A 19,727-nucleotide genomic window follows, 5' to 3' on the forward strand; every position below is an offset into this window, starting at 1 on the left:
AATTATAATGGAAATTATAAAAGATTTACAGCTGAATGGCAATAAAAGTGTCACTATTATCTATCAGGGCTTGTATGACACAGCTAAAAAAGTACTTAGAGAAAAATAATGACACTAAATAAATTAACTATAAATGAAAGACTTTAAGAAGTGAATTTAAGAGGCCAGAGAGATAATATAGCAGGTAAGGCTTACAAGGTCTGCCTTACATGCAGCAGACCTGTGTTTGATTCCTGCACTTCATATGGACTCCTACAAGGAGTGATCCCTGAGCACAGAGCCAGGAGTAAGACCTACGCACCACTTGGTATGGCCCCCAAACCAACATTAATTAGTGACACAAATTGTAATAATGACAATTAAAAAAATATATATAGCAAACTAAGCAGAAATCTAGGCTTAAAAACAAAACAACCAACAACCCTAGAAAGACTGATGAAGAGAGTTAAGAAAACTAGGAGCTGGGGCCGAAGAGATAGCATGGAGGTAAGGTGTTTGCCTTGCATGCAGAAGGATGGTGGTTCGAATCCCGGCATTCCATATGGTCCCCCATGTCTGCCAGGGGCGATTTCTGAGCATAGAGCCAGGAGTAACCCCTGAGTGCTGCCGGGTGTGACCTAAAAACAAAAAACCAAAAAAAGAAAAAAGAAAACTAGGAGCTGGACCAGACAGCACAGCGGTAAGGCATTTGCCTTGCATGCAGTCGACCCCAGAGGGATCCAGTTCGATTCCTGGCATCCCATAAGGTCCCCCAGCCTGCCAGGAGCGACTCCTGAGTGCTCAGGAGTAACCCTGAGCGCTGCTGTGTGTGGTCCCCAAACCAATCAATCAATAAAGTTTAAAAAACAAACAAACTAGGAGCTAGAGAGCTAGTACAGGGGTTAAAGTATCTGCTTTGCATATAGCATCCCTGGCTCAATCCCCAGAACACAGAGTCAGAAGTAAGGCCTGAGCACAGTTAAAAAAAATCTTAGAAAATTTAAAATTATTGTCTAGAAGTCCTAAACAATACAATAAAAAGAAATATGACCATAGGATTGGTACAATCTACAATAAAAAGAATTATGATGGGGCCAGAGAGATAGCACAGCGGTAAGGCACGCAATCAACCAGGACGAATGGTAGTTTGATTCCTGGCATCCCGTATGGTCTTCGGAATCTGCCAGGAGTGATTCTGAGCACATAGCCAGGAGCAACCCCTGAGTACCACCGTGTGTGACCCAAAACCAAAACAAAACAAAACAAAAAAACCAAAAAAAGAAATATGACACATGGGACTGGTACAATCTACTAGGGGTAAATCTACTAGAAAGATATAAATGAGGGTGATAGTCAAAAGCCATATATACTATGCATATGGGAAGCCCAGGTTCAATCCTTGGCACTGCAAGGTCCTCTGAGCATCATAGCTACCTTTGAATGGCATTAACCTGGGAATAGCCTCCATATTCCACCAAGTGTGGCCTCCCTAAAACAAAGGTGTAAATAAAAAGGGAAATACAACTTTGAAGTAACACGAGATAGAATTCCAGAATAAAGCATCATAAAGTTCTGAACATTTGTAAAAGAATCAATATAAAATTTGCAAGATTTAATAAAAATATAGCTGTCTGGATACAGTATCAACAGAGTATCATTGCCTCCATTTTCACTGGCAATAATCAAATGGGAAGGTAATAAGTAAAAAAAAGTTATTAAGTCCAGAGTAATTTAATTAAAATATACAGTATTTTGATGAAAAAAAATGACATAAATGAATTGAAACTCTGAAATAATAGAGATAAGTACATCACATTTATGGGTAAAAGACTTATTACTATGAATATTATTATTTTACTATTTCTAATCTGTATATTCAATGAAATCTTCATATAAATTTCACCAAATTCTTCAGGAAATGGTAGTGAAAAAAGACAATACAGCTCATATAGAATAATGTAGTATGTAACTATGTAGCATATATCAATAACTATAGATATATATTCAGATATATCATTAAGACATTTATTAAACAATAGGAATCAAGCTGAGCTGTTAGAGGATGCTTCTGTTTGCTTCCCTTAGATTTTGCTTGGAAAGTTGATTTCTACAAGGGCACTATATAATTTCTTTCTCTGAAAAGAAGACAGAAGATTACATAAGTATGGGAATCTCTGGTGAAGACCAATTTCTGACTCAAAGTGGCATTTTAAAGTGCCAGCTTTTACTGTCCTTTTACTCCCAGTACCAGGTGATGTAGCCAACATTTCCCTTCTCTCATCCAACTAAAACAATTCCCCTTCCTTCCTTCCTTCCTTCCTTCCTTCCTTCCTTCCTTCCTTCCTTCCTTCCTTCCTTCCTTCCTTCCTTCTTCCTTCCTTCCTCCCTCCCTTCCTTCCCTCCTTCCTTCCTTCCCTCCCTCCCTCCCTCCCTCCCTCCCTCCCTCCCTCCTTCCTTCCTTCCTTCCTTCCTTCCTTCCTTCCTTCCTTCCTTCCTTCCTTCCTTCCTTCCTTCCTTTTTTCCTCCCTCCCTTCCCCCTCCCTGCCTTCATTTCTCTTTTTCATTTTCTTTCTCCTTTCAACCCTCTCTCCCTTTCCTCCCGCCTTCCTCCTTCCCTTCCTATCTTCCTTTTTTGCTTGAAAGCTAAACTGTTTATTCAATATTTGTGCTAGTTTATTGATTGTATTTCTGCTTACCAGGTGTTATATATGGCTTTGATGTGAATAAAGACAATGTTATTCAGTAATCAGCTTGTAGAATTTCAGGACAGCCAATTTAACCATCTTTCTCTTATACTTATTCTTTTTGGAAATGGTGTTAGATTTCCTCCTTTTCTTAGCATTACCCCAAAGTTTCAAAACAAGATAAAGAGTGGACTCCTAAGGCTGTTGAGAAAACACAGCAGCAGGGCCTTTGTCTTGCACGCGGCCGACCCAGGACTAACTGAAGGTGGTTCGATTCCCGGCATCCGATATGGTCCCCAGAGCCTGGCAGGAGTGATTTCTGAGTGTAGAGCCAGGAATAACCCCCAAGCACCACCAGGTATGACCCCAAAACCAAAAAAAAAAAAAAAATTGTACTTTGACTAATTTTGTTTGACTATAATATACAAAAGGAGTCCACTTTTCTCTCAGGGATTCCTCTTGGCTCTATGGTCAGAGATTGCTCCTTGCAGACTCGGGGGACCATACGGGATGCTGGGATTCGAACCACTGTCCATCCTGAATCGGCTGCATGCAAGGCAAATAAATGCCTTACTGTTGTGCTATCTCTCTAGTTCCAACAAAGTACAATCTTAAGCTGTTTATCAGCAAAGATCATCTTTATGATTCGAAGAATTTTGTCCTTATTCAGGATCTTGGTTTTTTACATTTTCTATAGTATCCGAGGGTTCAATTTGAAGGGTGATAATCTTCCCGGTAAGGATTTTCACAAAAATCTTCATCTTGGTGGTGGCTCCATGGCAGATGGTGGCTGTGAAGGAATAAGATGTCTTTTCACGAGGCTGGAGAGATAGCACAGCGGTGTTTGCCTTGCAAGCAGCCAATCCAGGACCGAAGGTGGTTGGTTCGAATCCCAGCATCCCATATGGTCCCCCGTGCCTGCCAGGAGCTATTTCTGAGCAGATAGCCAGGAGTAACCCCTGAGCACCGTCTGGTGTGGCTCAAAAACCAAAAAAAAAAAAAAAACCAAAAAAAAAAAAGATGTCTTTTCATTTCAAAAAGTGATTTCGTGGGGCCGGAGAGATAGCATGGAGGTAGGGCGTTTGCCTTTCATGCAGAAGAATGGTGGTTCGAATCCCGGCAACCCACATGGTCCCCTGAGCCTGCCAGGAGCGATTACTGAGCATAGAGCCAGGAGTAACCCCTGAGCGCTGCCGGGTGTGACCCAAAAACCAAAAAAAAGTGATTTTGTAGGGCTGGCACAATACTACAGTGAGTAGGGCATTTGACTTGCCAACCTGGGTTCCATCCCTAGCATCTCATATGGTCCCCATAGCCTGCCAGAAGTAATTTTTGAGTGCAGAACCAAGAGTAACCCCTAAGTGCTGCTGGGTGTGGCCAAATAGTGATATCTTTCGGACCAGAGTGATAGTACAGTGGGTAGGGTGCTTGCCTTGCATGCGGATGACCTGGGTTCGATCCCCAGCATCCTATATGGTCCTCTGAGCAATACCAGCAGAGATTTCTTTTTTTTTTTTTTTTTTTTTGGTTTTTGGGTCACACCCAGCGGTGCTCAGGGGTTACTCCTGGCTGTCTGCTCAGAAATAGCTCCTGGCAGGCACGGGGGACCATATGGGACATCGGGATTTGAGCTAACCACCTTTGGTCCTGGATCGGCTGCTTGCAAGGCAAACACCACTGTGCTATCTCACCGGGCCCACCAGGAGAGATTTCTGAGTGCAGAGCCAGTGGTAATCTCTGAACATTGCCAGGTATGGCCCCAAATTAAAGATTTAAAGCAGTAACTGTGTTCACTGGTCAGATTCTCAGCTTTGGCCTCATTTGGGACACTGGAAAGCCTAACATGGCTCACATACGGCTTCCTTTTTTTCTTTCCTTTTTATAATAAATTTAATTTAAAAAGTTATAAACTTACAGAAAAAAATTAGTATGTAGTTCCTGTATATCCTATATGTTTTCCTTTATTATCCTTTTCCTCCTCTTCCAAGCAGTGCTCATGAGGCCTGGAGGCCTCTCTCAGGGATTTTTGGACAATGGGGTGAAGGGTTGAAGCTGTGAGTCTTTGCCTCAGTGCTCTGGGGCTACATTAGGTCTCCTGGGGACAAGGCATTTCTAGGGGTTAATCCCAGATTGGCTGCATAGGAGACATTCACCTAACCCTTGTTTTCTCTCCAGTCTATATTTCTTTTTAAATTCAACATTATTTTTTGTGTGTATATATATACATATATATCCATGTTGATATATTGATCCATCAAGTTATCTAACTCAATCATTCTCTCATACAAGTACTAACTAGGCTCCAACCTTGCCTAGCTTCTGCAGTCAAACAAAATCGGTATGCACGGGGTATTATAGCTAAAGACTTAACTCAGTCATTCTAATGGCAGCGTGGTATTTCCATTGATCTCAAAGCTTCTAAAAGTTCCCCATGGCAGATATTTGATGCCAGGGCATTTCCCCACATCCCCTTGCTCTCACTCTTTCCCCGGTCTACAAATCCCTAGTTCTGAAATGAAAGTGTTTTATACTTATTTGTTCTAAATGTCATCTGGTTTCTAATCTTAAGAGTCAGTCTAGAGGTCATAGAGATAGCTCAGTGGAATGAGCATGTGCTTTGCATGTGGGAAGCCCTGGTTCCGTGCTCCTCACCTCCTGGCCCCTGGAGCACTGCCAGGCGTGACCCTTGAGCACACTAGGGGAGAAGCTCTTGAGTACTGCCCCAGGTGGCCTCCAAACAAATCAAAACAAAGCAAAAACAAAAACAAAAAAAAGATTGCTTCCATGAGCTGGGAAGTGAGAGTATATTTTATTGTAAATCTTTCTCCCGGGCTTAAATGTGAATATCTGTTTTGTTTTGTTTTGGACCACACCTGCCATCGATGTTTGAATAATTCCTGGCTGTGCATTCAGGAATTACTCTTGGTGGGCTCAGGGAACCATATGGGATGCTGGGGATCAAACCAGGTCTGCTGCGTGCAAGGCAAGCACTTTCTTTACCCACTGACTATCTCTTGGCACCCTGAGGTGTACACCTTGTCTGAATACTATTTTTATTTTGTTTTAATTTTTAATTAATTTTCATATTAATTTTTATTTTGTGAATACTATTTTTATATTTGAAATAAAATAATTAAAATAATGTGTGTCTCCTCTCTCACTCTAGGATCGAGTTTCGACTCTCAAGCAGGTATCCAAGGCCCTTTGTTGCTTTGGGATCCTTCCCCATGGGCACACACTTATGTCAGGGGCCCAATGTAGTGACACCTCCTCTAGAAGGCCCTCTGGAAGAAGCAGGAGAACTCACGCACAGTGCATGCCCTGCCTTGGCCTGGATGTAAGGATTTCGGGGTTCCCCCCTTCGTGCTCCATCACGCTGCGTCACGCTCTGCCCCCACATCTCATCCCATGTGACTCACGTTCTCCAGGCCTCGTCTCTAGGGTGAGGGTGTGCGTGGGTGGCTGGTGGGGTGATGGGTGGTCCGGGTTTCTGTTGCCTGGAAAGCCCGTACTCCTGCTTTTAGGGAGGGCTGGGAAGGATGGGGGGGGGTCCCATGGGTGCTGGCCTCCTTGTTGCCTGCCTTGTCAAAAGCAGGAAGAGACCCCGGTTCTTACCTTGAACTTGGGGAGTCCCCTAAGGACCCTGAGCAGGAGAACTCAGTTCCAGCTTCCTTAACGCTCCCCAAAGCCGGAGTGTGAGCCCTGAGTTCAGCTGTGTTTACAGGCAGGGTGGAGAGTGGGGGTGCTGCAGGGGCGCATTATCTGCCCCACCTCACCAGCCGCCCCCGCACAGCTGTAGTCTCAGCCTCAGGAGTTATCAGAGCCTGGGGATCCTGCCGTGAAGGAGCCTCCTTTCCTCTAGTTCACACTGGGTCCTTATGGAGAAGTTCAAGGGGTCCCTGGAGTGAAGCTCTCTCTGTCTCCTCTCAGGCCTGCCCTCTGTGCGGGGCTCCTACGACTGGCCATGTCCCAGGAGGCATCTGCAGAAGAAGGCTTTGGCACAGTGGACACTGTGCTCAGCCCCCCACGCTGCTCTGATGCTTGCCAGAATGAGGGAAAAGCCAGCTTTGCGTCATGGTTGATCCCTCATCAGCCAGGGGCCAGCTGGGGGACTGGAGTCTGGACTGACACCAGAAAGGGGGGCCTCGAGGAAGATGCCCAGCTGGTCACCTGCTCCCAGGCTGCTGCCTGCAGATCAGAGGCGCAGTCCCACTTGATGCAAGCCACAGGGTTGAGCCAGAACTTGGAGCCCAGCCCTGAGGCTACCCAGCCAGTATCTGCTGAGGGGAGGGTTGAAGCCAGGAGGAGGCTCCACATTTCTCTGACTGATGTCTTAGCCAGAAAGCAGCCCACTACCTGCTACAGTGTGTGCCAGGATCTCCCAGAGGAAGCTGGGGTGCTTCCCAAGGCTAACTCCCCCAGGCCTGGAGAGATGGAGGAAGGTGGAAGGGGTACCGTGGAATGTAATGGGACAAGTCCCTCCTTCAGCAAAGAGGGACCCCCCAAAAGTCACCTGCCATGCTCACCAGGCCTGCTCCCCACCAGGGCACAGAAGAAACTCAAGTGTCAGACTTTTGGAGAGGGCAAAGAGGAAGCTTGTGGCTTCTTGTGGCTCAGTGAGGACACCCCTCAAAGTGCTGACCTGGAATCCCCAGGGATCCAATGTGCTCCTCTCTCTCCCAGGAACCCTGAGTATGGTCCTGGAGATCTGGGTGGAAGTTGGCTAGAATGGACACTGGGAGCTGATGATGTAGGGGGATGTTTCCCCCCTGGAGATGATGGGGCCCTTCCACAGAGCCCTTATGACCTTCCTGGGTCCCCACTAACAGAAGGAAGTGAGCCCCAAGGAGCAGCTGCAGAGAGGCCTCCACAGAACCCTGACCTGTGCCTGGGTGAGTCTGGAAAAACTTCCATGGGGAAGCAAGAATCTGAGCACAGGGTTTGGGCTGGTGCTGATGAAGGCTGTGTCACTTCTCATGACCCGGAGCAGTTGGAAGATGAGGCCCAGCCAGTGTGCTGGGGCCAGCCTGGGCAATGTCTGTCTCCCCACAATACCTCGGCCAACTGCCCAAAGATTTCCATTAGCAAGGCTCCCTCAGGACCAGTCACTGGACAAAGACAATCTCTCAGTGCTAAGACATTGAAGAGGAGGCCAGAGGTTTATGCCCAGGATGAAGGCACAGAGAGAAGCTCAGACAACTCATCTACAGTACAGCCAGAGAAACACAGTCCAGAAGTCTGCTTACAACTGGTAAGTGGGGTCAGAAGGTTGAGCTAGGAAGGGCCCAGGTTGGTCTCTCAACGGCAGGCTTGGTGGTGGAATTTTAGTTAAGCTTGATGTGTACTTGGCGACTACTATCCTCAACCCCTATTTTATGTGAGTAAACTGAGGTCCATCGGGTCAAGAAAGAAAGTGTGAGATTTTCTGGGAGAAATAGTTTTATCTTTAGAAGTCTTTATCTTTTAGAAATGGAATGACCTGGCTTCAGATTTTGTCTCTGCCCCTTCCTGAAGCGGAGTCGATATATTTGGTTATTGGGCAATAACTGGTGATGCTCAGGGCCTATTCCTGGCTTAGTACTGGGGCTGGGGATGGAGATATTTACTCAGTGTGATGCTCAGGTGACCATATGGTGCCAGGGATTGAACCACTGAATCCAGGGTTTCTGCATGTATAGCATGACTTCTAGCCTGTTAAACTATCTCCCTGGCCCACTTTGCAATTAAAAAAATTAATTGCTTTATTTAAACACTATGGTTACAAGGTTGTTCGTAATTCAGTTGTTTTTTTTATTTACAGTTGCAAAGTTGTTCATGATTGTTTCAGTCATACAATGTATATTTCACCAATGTACATTTCTTGCCACTAGTGTCCCCAATTTCCCATTGCCCTCCCCCTGCCTGCCTCTAGAACAGACATTTTTCTTCTCCTTCTCTATCTTTTTCATTTTCTCTCTCTTTCCTCTTTCCCCCTCTTTCTATATTCATTTTATTTTTTCTTTTAGACACCGGAGTCTCAAATATTGTTACTGAAGGGGTATCATGCATATCACTTTATCTCCTTTCAGCACTCAGTTCTTGTCCAGAGAGATCATTTTCAACTATTATTGTCATACTGGTCCTTTCTCTGCCTAACTGCACTCCACCACTATTTATAGCAAGTTTCTTATCATGGACTGGCCCTTCTAACCTTCTTCTCTATTGTTTATTGAATATTATTACCATACTATCTTTATATACATGTATATATATAAAACCATCCATGTATAAGCAAATTTTATAACATAATTTTTCCTAACTTCTGCGTAGTATTCCATTGTGTATTGTATTCCATGCAATACAATATTGTATTGTATTCCATTCCACTTTCTTTATTCACCCATCTGTTCTTGGGCACTTGGGTTGTTTCCAGATTCTGGCTCTTGTGAATAGTGCTGCAATGAACATAGGAATGCAGAAACTTTCCTGTTTTGTGTTTTTGGGCTCCTCAGGTACTTTGCAATATTTTTTAACCTAAGTTTTACCATTTGTAAAAAAGAGAATGATACTTGCATTTTAAAGAGAATATCCTTTTTATTTTTTTAATAATTATTGTTTTATTTATTTAAGTAAATTGCATGACCTGGTTGACATAGTTGATTGTAATAATTTGTCCAGATAAGTGAAAACAAAGTTATTGAAAATATAATAGGAAGAAAATAATAAAATGAAAGAGAAGGAAAAAAAGAAAGAAAAAATACGGTATCAAGTTCATTTTTGAAAATTATTGTATCTTGGGGCTGGAGGTGGCGCAGCATCAAAGCATTTGCCTTGCACACAGCTGAACTAGGATGGACCACGGTTTGATCTTCCGGCATCCCATATGGTCCCCAAGCAAAGAGCGATTTCTGAGCACATAGCCAGGAGTAACCCTTGAGCATCAACAGGTGTGGCCTAAAAACCAAAAGTAAAATAAATAAATAAATAACATAAAAAAAGAAAATTGAAAAAAAAAAGACAATTATTGTGTCTTCAATGAAGTCATTAATACATAGTAAAAGGTTTAGTAAGCTCTTTTTTTTTTTAATAAATCATACATTTTTTTTGTTTGTTTTTGTGTTGGGGCCACAATTGGTGGTGCTCAGTGGTTACTCCTGGCTCTACACTCAGAAATAGCTCCTGGCAGGCTTGGGAGACCATATGGGATGCTGGGAATTGAACCCAGGTTCGTCCTGGTTGGCTGCTTGCAAGGTAAACACCCTACTGCTGTTCTATCCCTCAGGCCCCTAGTAAGCTCCTGTTGTTAGCTGTCCACTCTGTTAAATTGAGGTGTTCCTTTAGGGATGACAGTATCAAACATATGAAGCTGTCTAGAAATTCAGATCTCCATTACTGATACTATGACTTTTAGGGGCATGTACTCTGCTGCCAGGCCTCTTGAAATAAGAAGATATAGAAGGGAGTAGCCCACACTTGCTCCAAAACCATCGTACCTGAAGTGTGGTCAGATTAGTGTCACCAAAGGGAATCATAGAGGGTCACAGATTATGCAGGGCTATTGGGGAAACAGTAATTCTGGGTGATGGAGGCAGCAAGATGGCTTCATCAGGGCAAGGGCTTGGCCCACCCTATCCTCCCGAGATGGCCTGTTTTCTGCTGCATAGACCGGTGTAGCCATAATCTTTCATGGATTGGTTGAAATCTTGTTCAAGAAAAGAGTGAGGCTATGGAACTGATCCAGTTCAAACATAGTGACTTTAAGAGGATATTTTGAAGAGTAAGTGAGATGATGGTGTTAAATAACATGTTTAGCACAGCATAAGATACAAAGCAAATTGTTTAATTTATGTTAAATTTGCCTTTTCTTTCTTGAGAGTAGTCAGTTGCCATATCAAATAAATTAAAAATGTATATATATTTTTTGGTTTTGGGGCCAAAAAAATACTCAGTGGTGCTCAGGGGTTACTCCTGGTCCTGCACTCAGAAATCATTCCTGGCTGGCTTGAGGGACCATATGGGATGCTGGGATCGAACCCAGGTCTGTTCCAAATTGGCCACATGCAAGGCAAACTCCCTATCACTGTGCTATCGGTTCAACCCCACAAATAATTTTTTTTATTTAATACACTGTGATTTACAATACTTACAATGATGGGGTTTTATGCATGCACTGTTCCAACACCACACCCTCTGCCAGAGTGTCCAATTCCCTTTACGCTTGTGCCAGGGTTCTTCTCAGGTATTCGTTCTTTTCCTTTTAAATTTTTTAAAATAAAATCTTTTCTATTATAACACTGTGATTTACCAAGTTGGTCACAATACAGTTGTTTCAGGCATTACATGTTGAAACACCAATCCCACCATCAAGGTGACTTCTTTACCAGCGGCTCCAGTTTCCCACCCACCATCTCAGCCTTCCCCTTTTGCAGGTGCAAATAAATTTACTTCATATTCTTTGTTATAACACAAAGGCAAATGGAATGATCAAAACTTAGATCATTAAGGGTCAATTTGAAATATTTGTCTTTGTATGGTGTTACTAAAGTCATTGTGAATTTACGGAGCTGTGATTGGTGCTAGTTGAATCTTCTGTGTTATTGTTTAGGCTCACTGAACTTGATGGTCTTCTGTGCAACTTTCTCATCAGGTATATAATTTTCCCTTAGATTTCCTATGATACTACTGGGCTGACACTACTATGAAAATTTGAGATATTGTAAGACCACTTGCAGGCTTATGGCCCAGGATCTCTAGATCTGGAACAAATTTGGTAGCTTGACAGTTTAATAATGTTAAGATGTGTTGTGGGGCCATTTCTGTTGGAGGTTGTTGGTACGGCTATGGGCTGCTGTGGCTTCATGCAGAAAGGGGAAACTGCCCCTATTCCTTCTGAGAAGATGCCAGAGTTTTCAGCCTGAACCAGCCTGGACCAGATTGTATAGTCGTCATATTTTTTGAAGCTTAGTAGAAGGCCATTTTTCTGCTGGGAAGATGTCTGATGTTCTTTTTTTTGACTTTTGGGTCATATCCAGCACTGCTCAGGAGTTACTCCTGGCTCTACACTCAGAAATCGCTCCTGGCAGGCTCGGGGGACCCTATGGGATGCCGGGATTCGAACCACTGTCCTTCTGCATGCAAGGCAAACTCACTACCTCCATGCTATCTCTCCAGCCCCATTATAATGATATTCTTTTTTTTGTTTTTGTTTTTGTTTTGGGCCACACCCGGCATTGCTCTGGCTGTCTGCTCAGAAATAGCTTCTGGCAGGCACGGGGGACCATATGGGACACCGGGATTCGAACCAACCACCTTTGGTCCTGGATCGGCTGCTTGCAAGGCAAATGCCGCTGTGCTATCTCTCCCGGCCCTATAATGATATTCTTAATAATCAGAACTAACTTATTTTTCACTAAAGGCAGATGATATAACTGCTTCTGGTATGTATTTCTTACATAGCTGATTTTTTTTTTAATGACATCTAGAGAGTATGTATTATGTGCTGGGTGCTTTTGTCTTGGTGTTTACATAGAGCCTGGAGAGGGAAGGTAACAAGCTCAAGGTCACAGTAACGATAAAGGCCTGAGTCAGGATACAAATCCAGGCAGTTTGTCTTTTGTTGCACTGTCTGCTGGTGCATCTTTTCTGCAGGCATAACTAGCATAGCCTCTGACCTGTTGTTCACTGTGTGCTGCAGACGGTCCTGAACATCTTCAGCACAATCTTCTAATAGCCTGTCAGGTTGATGCTTTTCATATATGCCCATTTTGCTCATGTGATCACTAAGTCTCTGAGGGGCAATGTGATCAAACAGCTCTAAGCCAGACATTCAATCAGCAGGACTAAGATGAGCATCAGTGTGCTGCCTTGGGTTTGATTTGTCACTGTCTGGTATTATAATTACATTTGGGTGTTGTTATATTGTCTTTGTAAACATCACTCATAAAATACTAGGATTTTTTTTTTTTTTTTTGGTGGTTGTTTTTTGGGCCACACCCAATGCTGCTCAGGAATTACTCATGGCTCTGAGCTCAGGGATCATTCTTAATGGGCTCGAAGTACCCTATGTGGTACTCTGGATCAACCCAGATTGGCTTTGTGCAAGACAAGCATCCTACCTGAAAAGAATTCAGCTCCTGCCTATTGCCTCTCAGGAATGACTCTGGCCAGACGGGATTTTCTCAGAATGAGTTTAATAGAGAAAACAAGCAGGAGTGAGGTCCTTACAGCAAAGCTATTCAGAAAATCCAGCCAGCTTCCAACCAACAACCACCAGCACAACCACCAACATCAACCACCAGTAACACCAACCATCACCCAGGGATACTGCTTCTCAATTAGATACAGAAAGTTTCTTTGCTCTTAAAGGGACAAACCCCTTTTTTGGGAGCGACATCCAAGACTACCTGCTGTATAATCATTCTGCATGACTTTGTTTTGTTTTGGCCAAAACCAAATCCAGCAGCACTCGGGTTACTCCTGGCTCTGCACTCAGGAATCACTCCTGACAGGCTCCAAGGACCATATGGGACGTTGGGTCCTGGTCAACCCAAGTGCAAAGCACTCTCCCTCCAGCCCCTGTATAATCATTCTGGCAGAAAGTTTTTACTTAAAATTATTATTATATTATTATTATTCTCAAACATAAAGAAGATGAATTTTTGAGGGGGTTTTGGGCCACAGCTGGTGACGCTCAGGGGCTACTCCTGGCTATGTGCTCAGAAATTGCTCCTGGCTTGGGGGACTATATAGGATGCTGGGGGATCGAATCACGGTTTGTCCTAGGCAGACACCTTACCATTGGTGCCACCACTCCGGGATCTAAGAATAAGGTTTTAAATCTCATAAAGTCAATATTCAGAGCTATCTCCTGTTGATATTTTGGAATATGCCCTTTCTTCCCTCATATATATATATAGAAATGGGATCATATGTGCCAAATTTTTTAACTTGACTTTGTTTTTGTTTTTGTTTTTGGACCACACCCAGTAATGCTCAGGATTTACCCCTGGCTTTGCACTCAAAAATGACTCCTGCTTGAGGAAGACTATATGTGATGACCCTATTTTAGGGTTAGGATTAGGCCAAACAGGATTGGCTGCATGCTAGGCAAGTACCTTAACTCTCATACTATCTGTCTAATTCCCTAATTTGGCTTTTTTTTTTTTTTTTTTTTTTTTTTTTTGTGGTTTTTGGGTCACACCCGGCAGTGCTCAGGGGTTATTCCTGGCTCCAGGCTCAGAAATTGCTCCTGGCAGGCACGGGAGGACCATATATGGGACGCCGGGATTCGAACCGATGACCTCCTGCATGAGAGGCAAACGCCTTACCTCCATGCTATCTCTCCGGCCCCTAATTTGGCTTTTTTTTGATTTCATCAAACACATGAAGATATTCATGCACTGGAGAGCACAAGTACATGTCTTGCAAGTAGCTGACACTGGTTCAATCCCTGAACCCTAGAATCGATCCTTGAACACAGATTAGGAGTAGCCACCAGCACCACAAGGTGTGGCCCCAAATCCCACACTACCTGTTGTGATCCACAAGACTCATGCGTGAAATGTTGGCACAACATTTATGATCGCATATGGCATCAATGTACACATATACGTAACAACGTCAATGAGCATAGATAGCATCAGGGTGAATCATACATTACAGTCCCTTCCATCGTCCGGTGGTCAGATGCTGCACTGGTTGAAACAAGAGCACCTCGGGAACAAATGACTCATCATTGTTAGTCATGGCTCAGTTTTATACTGTCCATTTGTGTCACTGCCCTTATCATACTGTCATGATTCTGCATCATGACTTATCATTGCTTCACAGGCTGTTTACTTCCTTACTGGTGTTTATGCTTCATTCAATGTTTACTTCTTGTCTGTTTACAATTTAGTAGTCTCTTCACAATCCATTCTTCACACTACCCTTTCTTCCCCAAAATAAAACATTTTTCACTAGTTTGATAATGCAGAGTGAGAAAACCCCTTTTACTGCCTCCTGCCCATGGAGGAAAAACGCAAGGGCAGTTAGTGTCCTGGGCCGTTTGTCTGACCCTCTAATAGTGAACAATTTCTACATTGAGGTTTTTTGTTTGCTTGTTTGTTTGTTTTGGAGGCCACACCTGGCAGCGCTCACGGGTTACTCATGGCTCTGCGCCCAGAAATTAGTCCTGGCAGGCTTGGGGGACCGTATGGGATGCCGGAGATCGAACCTGAGTTGGACACTGCAAGACAAACTTCCTACCTGCTGTGTTATTTAGCTCAGGCCCCTACATTGAATCTTTTTTATATCCAAATAGTCACCAACAATTTTTCATTGTTCTGGGTGAAAAATTTGTTTATTTTTATGCCTCATGTTCTGAGGCTTGCATTAGTTTATTTTTTTAACACTATAGCATTTGAAGAAACATTCAAGGCTGTTATTTTGTTCTTTATGAACCCTGATCCTTGCTGTCTATATACAGATATGTCCTAGCCCTCAGCACTGCCAGGAGCAGAGGACAGGCGGGATTTCCTTTTCTCATTTCCTACCACCATGGAACACAGCTAGGTCGTGGCCTGGAGGCCAGTAGGCCAGGCCCCCTAGTCTCCTCATGGAAGCAGTAGGAGGCTGAGGAATGAGTGAGCACAGTGACTGTAGCGTCTGGAAGATGACAGATGCCCAGCCTGTTACCTGAAACAGAGTAACACAGGGGGAACATCCCCATGCATCTGGCTTCTCCCCATTTCAGATTATTTATTTGGGCCCCATGCCCAGAATTGCAATTCTGGGGTGTATTGCATATGGAGAGGCTTGTCTGAGCTCAGCAGTGGAGCTGGGTGCCTGCCCATTCTGACGGGACAGGATGAAGAGGCCCGCCATTCTCTCCTCTAAGCCCACCTAACATGCACAGCTGGCTGCCCATGGGGGCCCAAACAACCCATTGTCACAGCAACTGGTACTTGCTGCAGGAGATGAACTGAGGCTGGGCTGTGAGGGAGGTTGAGTCCAGGACTGAATGTGTGGTGGGCAAGCATGGGCAGGGTACCAAACTGGTCTGGAGTTCATGCTTCTTCTTCAGGAGGTTTTCTAATATGTGCCAGGGACCAGCTCTGAGTTTACATTGCTTCTTTTTTTTTTTTTTTTTTTTTTTTGTGGTTTTTGGGTCACACCCGGCAATGCTCAGGAGTTATTCCTGGCTCCAGGCTCAGAAATTGCTCCTGGCAGGCACGGGGGACCATATGGGGCGCCGGGATTCAAACCGATGACCTTCTGCATGAAAGGCAAACGCCTTACCTCCATGCTATCTCTCCGGCCCCCTACATTGCTTCTTGTCATAGCATAGGGTGGCCTGAGATAGGACATGTCTTTTTCTCAGGGTCTTAGTGTTCCTCCTCTTTGGAAATGGGGCATCAGCTGGGCTCCAAGGCTGGTTGTGTTGTATTCTTCTTGGTTTGAAATAGAGACTGTAGATGGATGTGTGAAACTCCCTTTTCCTCTCTGACCCGAGGCCTTGTAGTATTGGGGAGGATTTGAGGCTGCTCTGAGGCTGGGATGGCAGAGGGTAGGGAGGATTGAGTACCCAGGGTTCCCACTCTGCTCATCCCTGCTTAAGGTGTATACATCAATTCTGGGTCTATGCAAGAGGAGGCTGACAAATAGTTTCTCTGTGCTGAGTGCTTACTCTCTAGTGGGAGCTTGCCAGCCTCCAGTACTTAGTCTTTCAGTCACACTGAAGTTAGTGCTCATTTTACTAATTTCAAAAAACTGGGATTCAGAGATGGTAAGAAACTCACTTGAGGTCACACAGCAAAAGTCAGTGGGGAGTCGAGATTTGCATTTGGGCCTCAATTTCAGATTCCATGCCTGGGCCTAGCTGCAAAAGACCTGGCTAAGAGGCTGGATATTTTTATTTATTTTTGTTTTGGGGGCCATACCTGGTGATGTTTAGGAGTGACTTTTGGCTGTGCAGTCAGGAGTTACTCTTGGTGGTGTTCAGGGGATCATATGTGGTGTCTGGGATTGAACCTAGGTCACCGCACCATATCTGCTGTACTGGCTCTTCAGAATGAGGTTGGATTTTTATGGCATTTTATGATGAAGGGGAGCCTTCTGGGAAGCTAGAGGGCAGTTTAGGGGAACATGCAAGTAGCTGGATGGAGTTAGGTATAACTGAAACTCACCTGACTCTGGAAACCCAGGGCAGATGAATGCTTCCCAGGTGATAGTCTGGGGTGGCAGAGAAAGATACTGTGTGGGGCACAGGTAAGAAGGGTGGGCAGGACAAAGCAGAAGGAGGGAGAGCAGGATCTGGTTTGGAGCACTATAGGATACAGCTCTAGGTGGGAGGGATCCGGAGGAAGGACTGAGGTGAAAGAGGTCAGCAAAGGGAAAATCAAGTGTGGTCAGCTCAGGTGTGTCTATTTAGGATTTGCTCCTGGTTCTGTGCCAGGGAATCACTCCTGTCAAAGCAATGGAGCCCATAGGCAGTACCCAGAACTAAACACAGGTCGGCTATATGCAAGACAAGAACCATACCCACTACACTATCTTTCTAGCCTATCTTTTTTTTTTTTTTTTTTTTTGGTTTTTGGGCCCACCCCGGCGGTGCTCAGGGGTTACTCCTGGCTGTCTGCTCAGAAATAGCTCCTGGCAGGCACGGGGGACCATATGGGACACCGGGATTCGAACCAACCACCTTTGGTCCTGGATTGGCTGCTTGCAAGGCAAACGCCGCTGTGCTATCTCTCCGGGCCCCTAGCCTTTCTTTTTAAAGGCTGGACGGTAGACTATTGCACGCCCGTACTCCATTTTGTTGATACATTTATAGGTTGATGAACTTGGAGATTGTTTGCTATCTTTTGACAATTGCAAATAATGCTGCTGTGAACATTGTTGTACAAATAAATATATATGTTTCTGATCTCATGTCCTTTATATATCCAGAATTGGAAGGTGAATTGAAATGAGATTAAATTGTGAAGGAAATTTTCTTTTTTTGTTTTGGTTTTTGGGTCACACCGGGCAATTGCTCAGGGGTTTTCTCCTGGCTCGATGCTCAGAAATCGCTCCTGGCAGGCTCAGGGGACCATATGGGATGCCGGGATTCAAACCACCGACCTTCTGCATGAAAGGCAAATGCCTTACCTCCATGCTATCTCTCCGGCCCCCAAGTGAAAGAAATTTTTAATTTTAATTCCCCTTAATTCCCAAATTTATCCATTATTCTATTTTAGTTTGTATTAACAAGCTTTTATTTTTATTATTTTACATTTTTGGCCACACTTGGTGATGCCCAGGGTTACTCCTGTTTCTGCACTCAGGAATTACTCCTGGTGGTGCTCAGGGAATCATATAGGATGCCGGTGATTGAACTGGGTCAGCCATTTGCAAAAAAAAAGTCCCTACCTGTAATAGTTGTTCCAGCCCCCCAAGAAAATTATTTTAAAGAATGTCCTTTTCTGTTTCAAGATCATAAAGATGTTCTTGTTAGTATACTAGGAGACAGGATTATGTTTTGCCATGCTGGTGATTGAATCCATAACTTCATACATGCGAGGAAAGCACTCTGCCCCTGAGCCACATATCAACCCTTTTATAGTGTTTTGCCTTTACCATGAGGTTTTTAATTTACCTGAACTGATTCCATTGGGGGTGAGGGCTTCCCACAGAGTGGGACCACTCTGGAAGTTCTTGACTAAACAGGCCTGTGGTTCAATATGTGGGTCTGCAGATACGGTACTGCTTTGGCCCTACAGGACTGTGGGTCACCACAACCACTCTGGGGTTGCATGGGGACTTTCATGGTCAAACCTGGCAGTAATCAGGGGCCTCAAAGATGCTTTTATAGCCGGTGATGCTCAAGGGATTGTGTGGTGCTGGATATTGAACTAAGGCGTGAGGCATATGCTTTAATCCTGAACAATCTCACTCATCCCTGAATGATATAGGGTGTATAATTTTGTTTGTGGCTATCAAATTGTTCTAACTTCTTTTACTGAGAATTCGGTCCTTGCCCACTTATGTGCACTGCTAACTCTGTCATACATCAGATCTGCAGATACATGGATTGGTTCCTGGTCTCTCTATAGTCACCATAATAATTTGCTAGTAGCATGAATATAAATTATATTAGTAATTCTGATGACTGGTGAAATAAGTCTACCCGCTTTGCTAATTTCAGGTGAGTTCATCTTTGCACTTACATTTTTTTGCTCACCCATATATTATAAAAATCTCATCAATTTCACACACACACACACGACACACACACACGACACACACACACACATGACACACACACACACCACACACACACCTCTGTTGGAGTTTTAACCAGAAACATATTTAACCTAGAATTATTTAAGGAAGACTGACATATTTACAATATTGAGTTTTCCAAATACATACACATAGTACATTCTTCCATTTATTGTAATAACCTGCTTTCAAATTTTTGTTATGAGAATTTAAAAAATGTATATGTAGATTGAATTGTAAGAACGACTTGGCAAATTATGGCCCATGGGGTTGGCCATCTCATTGAATTTTGTGAGTAAATTTTTACTGCAATTTTCTAAACACTGCTTGTTAACATTTATTCTCTGACTGACTCATGCTACAATGACAGAACAAAATGGATGCAGTTGAGACTATCTAGCCAACAAGTCTAAAATATTTCTTTTCTCTTTTACAGAAAAAAATAGTCAGCCCTTGGCATGAAATCACTCAAAATCACTCATTACCTAACCGTTGAAACCATGAATTCTCTTACTTACGGACTATATAATAACTCCTACATATTAATAAATATTCAATACCCAGGCTTCCAACAATCTCATGAAGATAATTAATTTTTTATGCTTTGTCTTTTAAAGTCTAGGTCTAAAATGAAATCCATACATTTCAGTGGATTGGGATGCCTTTTAGTCTCTTTTATGCCATAGATTTTCTCTCCACATCCTGTTTTTCTTGTTTTAGGGGAAAATACTAGGTGATTTGTCCTGCTTCTTACTCACCCTTAGTGGTGTCTCTTGTGAACTGTTGACTAAGTCTAAAACTTTGATTAGATTTAGAATAAGCTTTTTGCCCTCACAACTTATG

The 19,727-nt window shown here is 43.7% G+C and overlaps 1 protein-coding gene across 1 annotated transcript in view; it reads left to right on the forward strand.

Annotated features, from left to right (window-relative positions):
- The first annotated feature begins 6,627 nt into the window (after positions 1–6,627).
- The window catches only part of SPOCD1 (SPOC domain containing 1), a 31,964-nt gene continuing 18,864 nt past the window's right edge, over positions 6,628–19,727 (forward strand). The window contains exon 1 of the mRNA XM_049775541.1: positions 6,628–7,914. Coding sequence (XP_049631498.1) covers positions 6,628–7,914 — 1,287 coding nt within the window. The remainder of the gene's footprint in view (positions 7,915–19,727) is intronic.

This window comes from Suncus etruscus, chromosome 6 (genome assembly GCF_024139225.1).
Source record: "Suncus etruscus isolate mSunEtr1 chromosome 6, mSunEtr1.pri.cur, whole genome shotgun sequence".
In the NCBI taxonomy this organism is placed as follows: Eukaryota; Metazoa; Chordata; class Mammalia; order Eulipotyphla; family Soricidae; genus Suncus; species Suncus etruscus.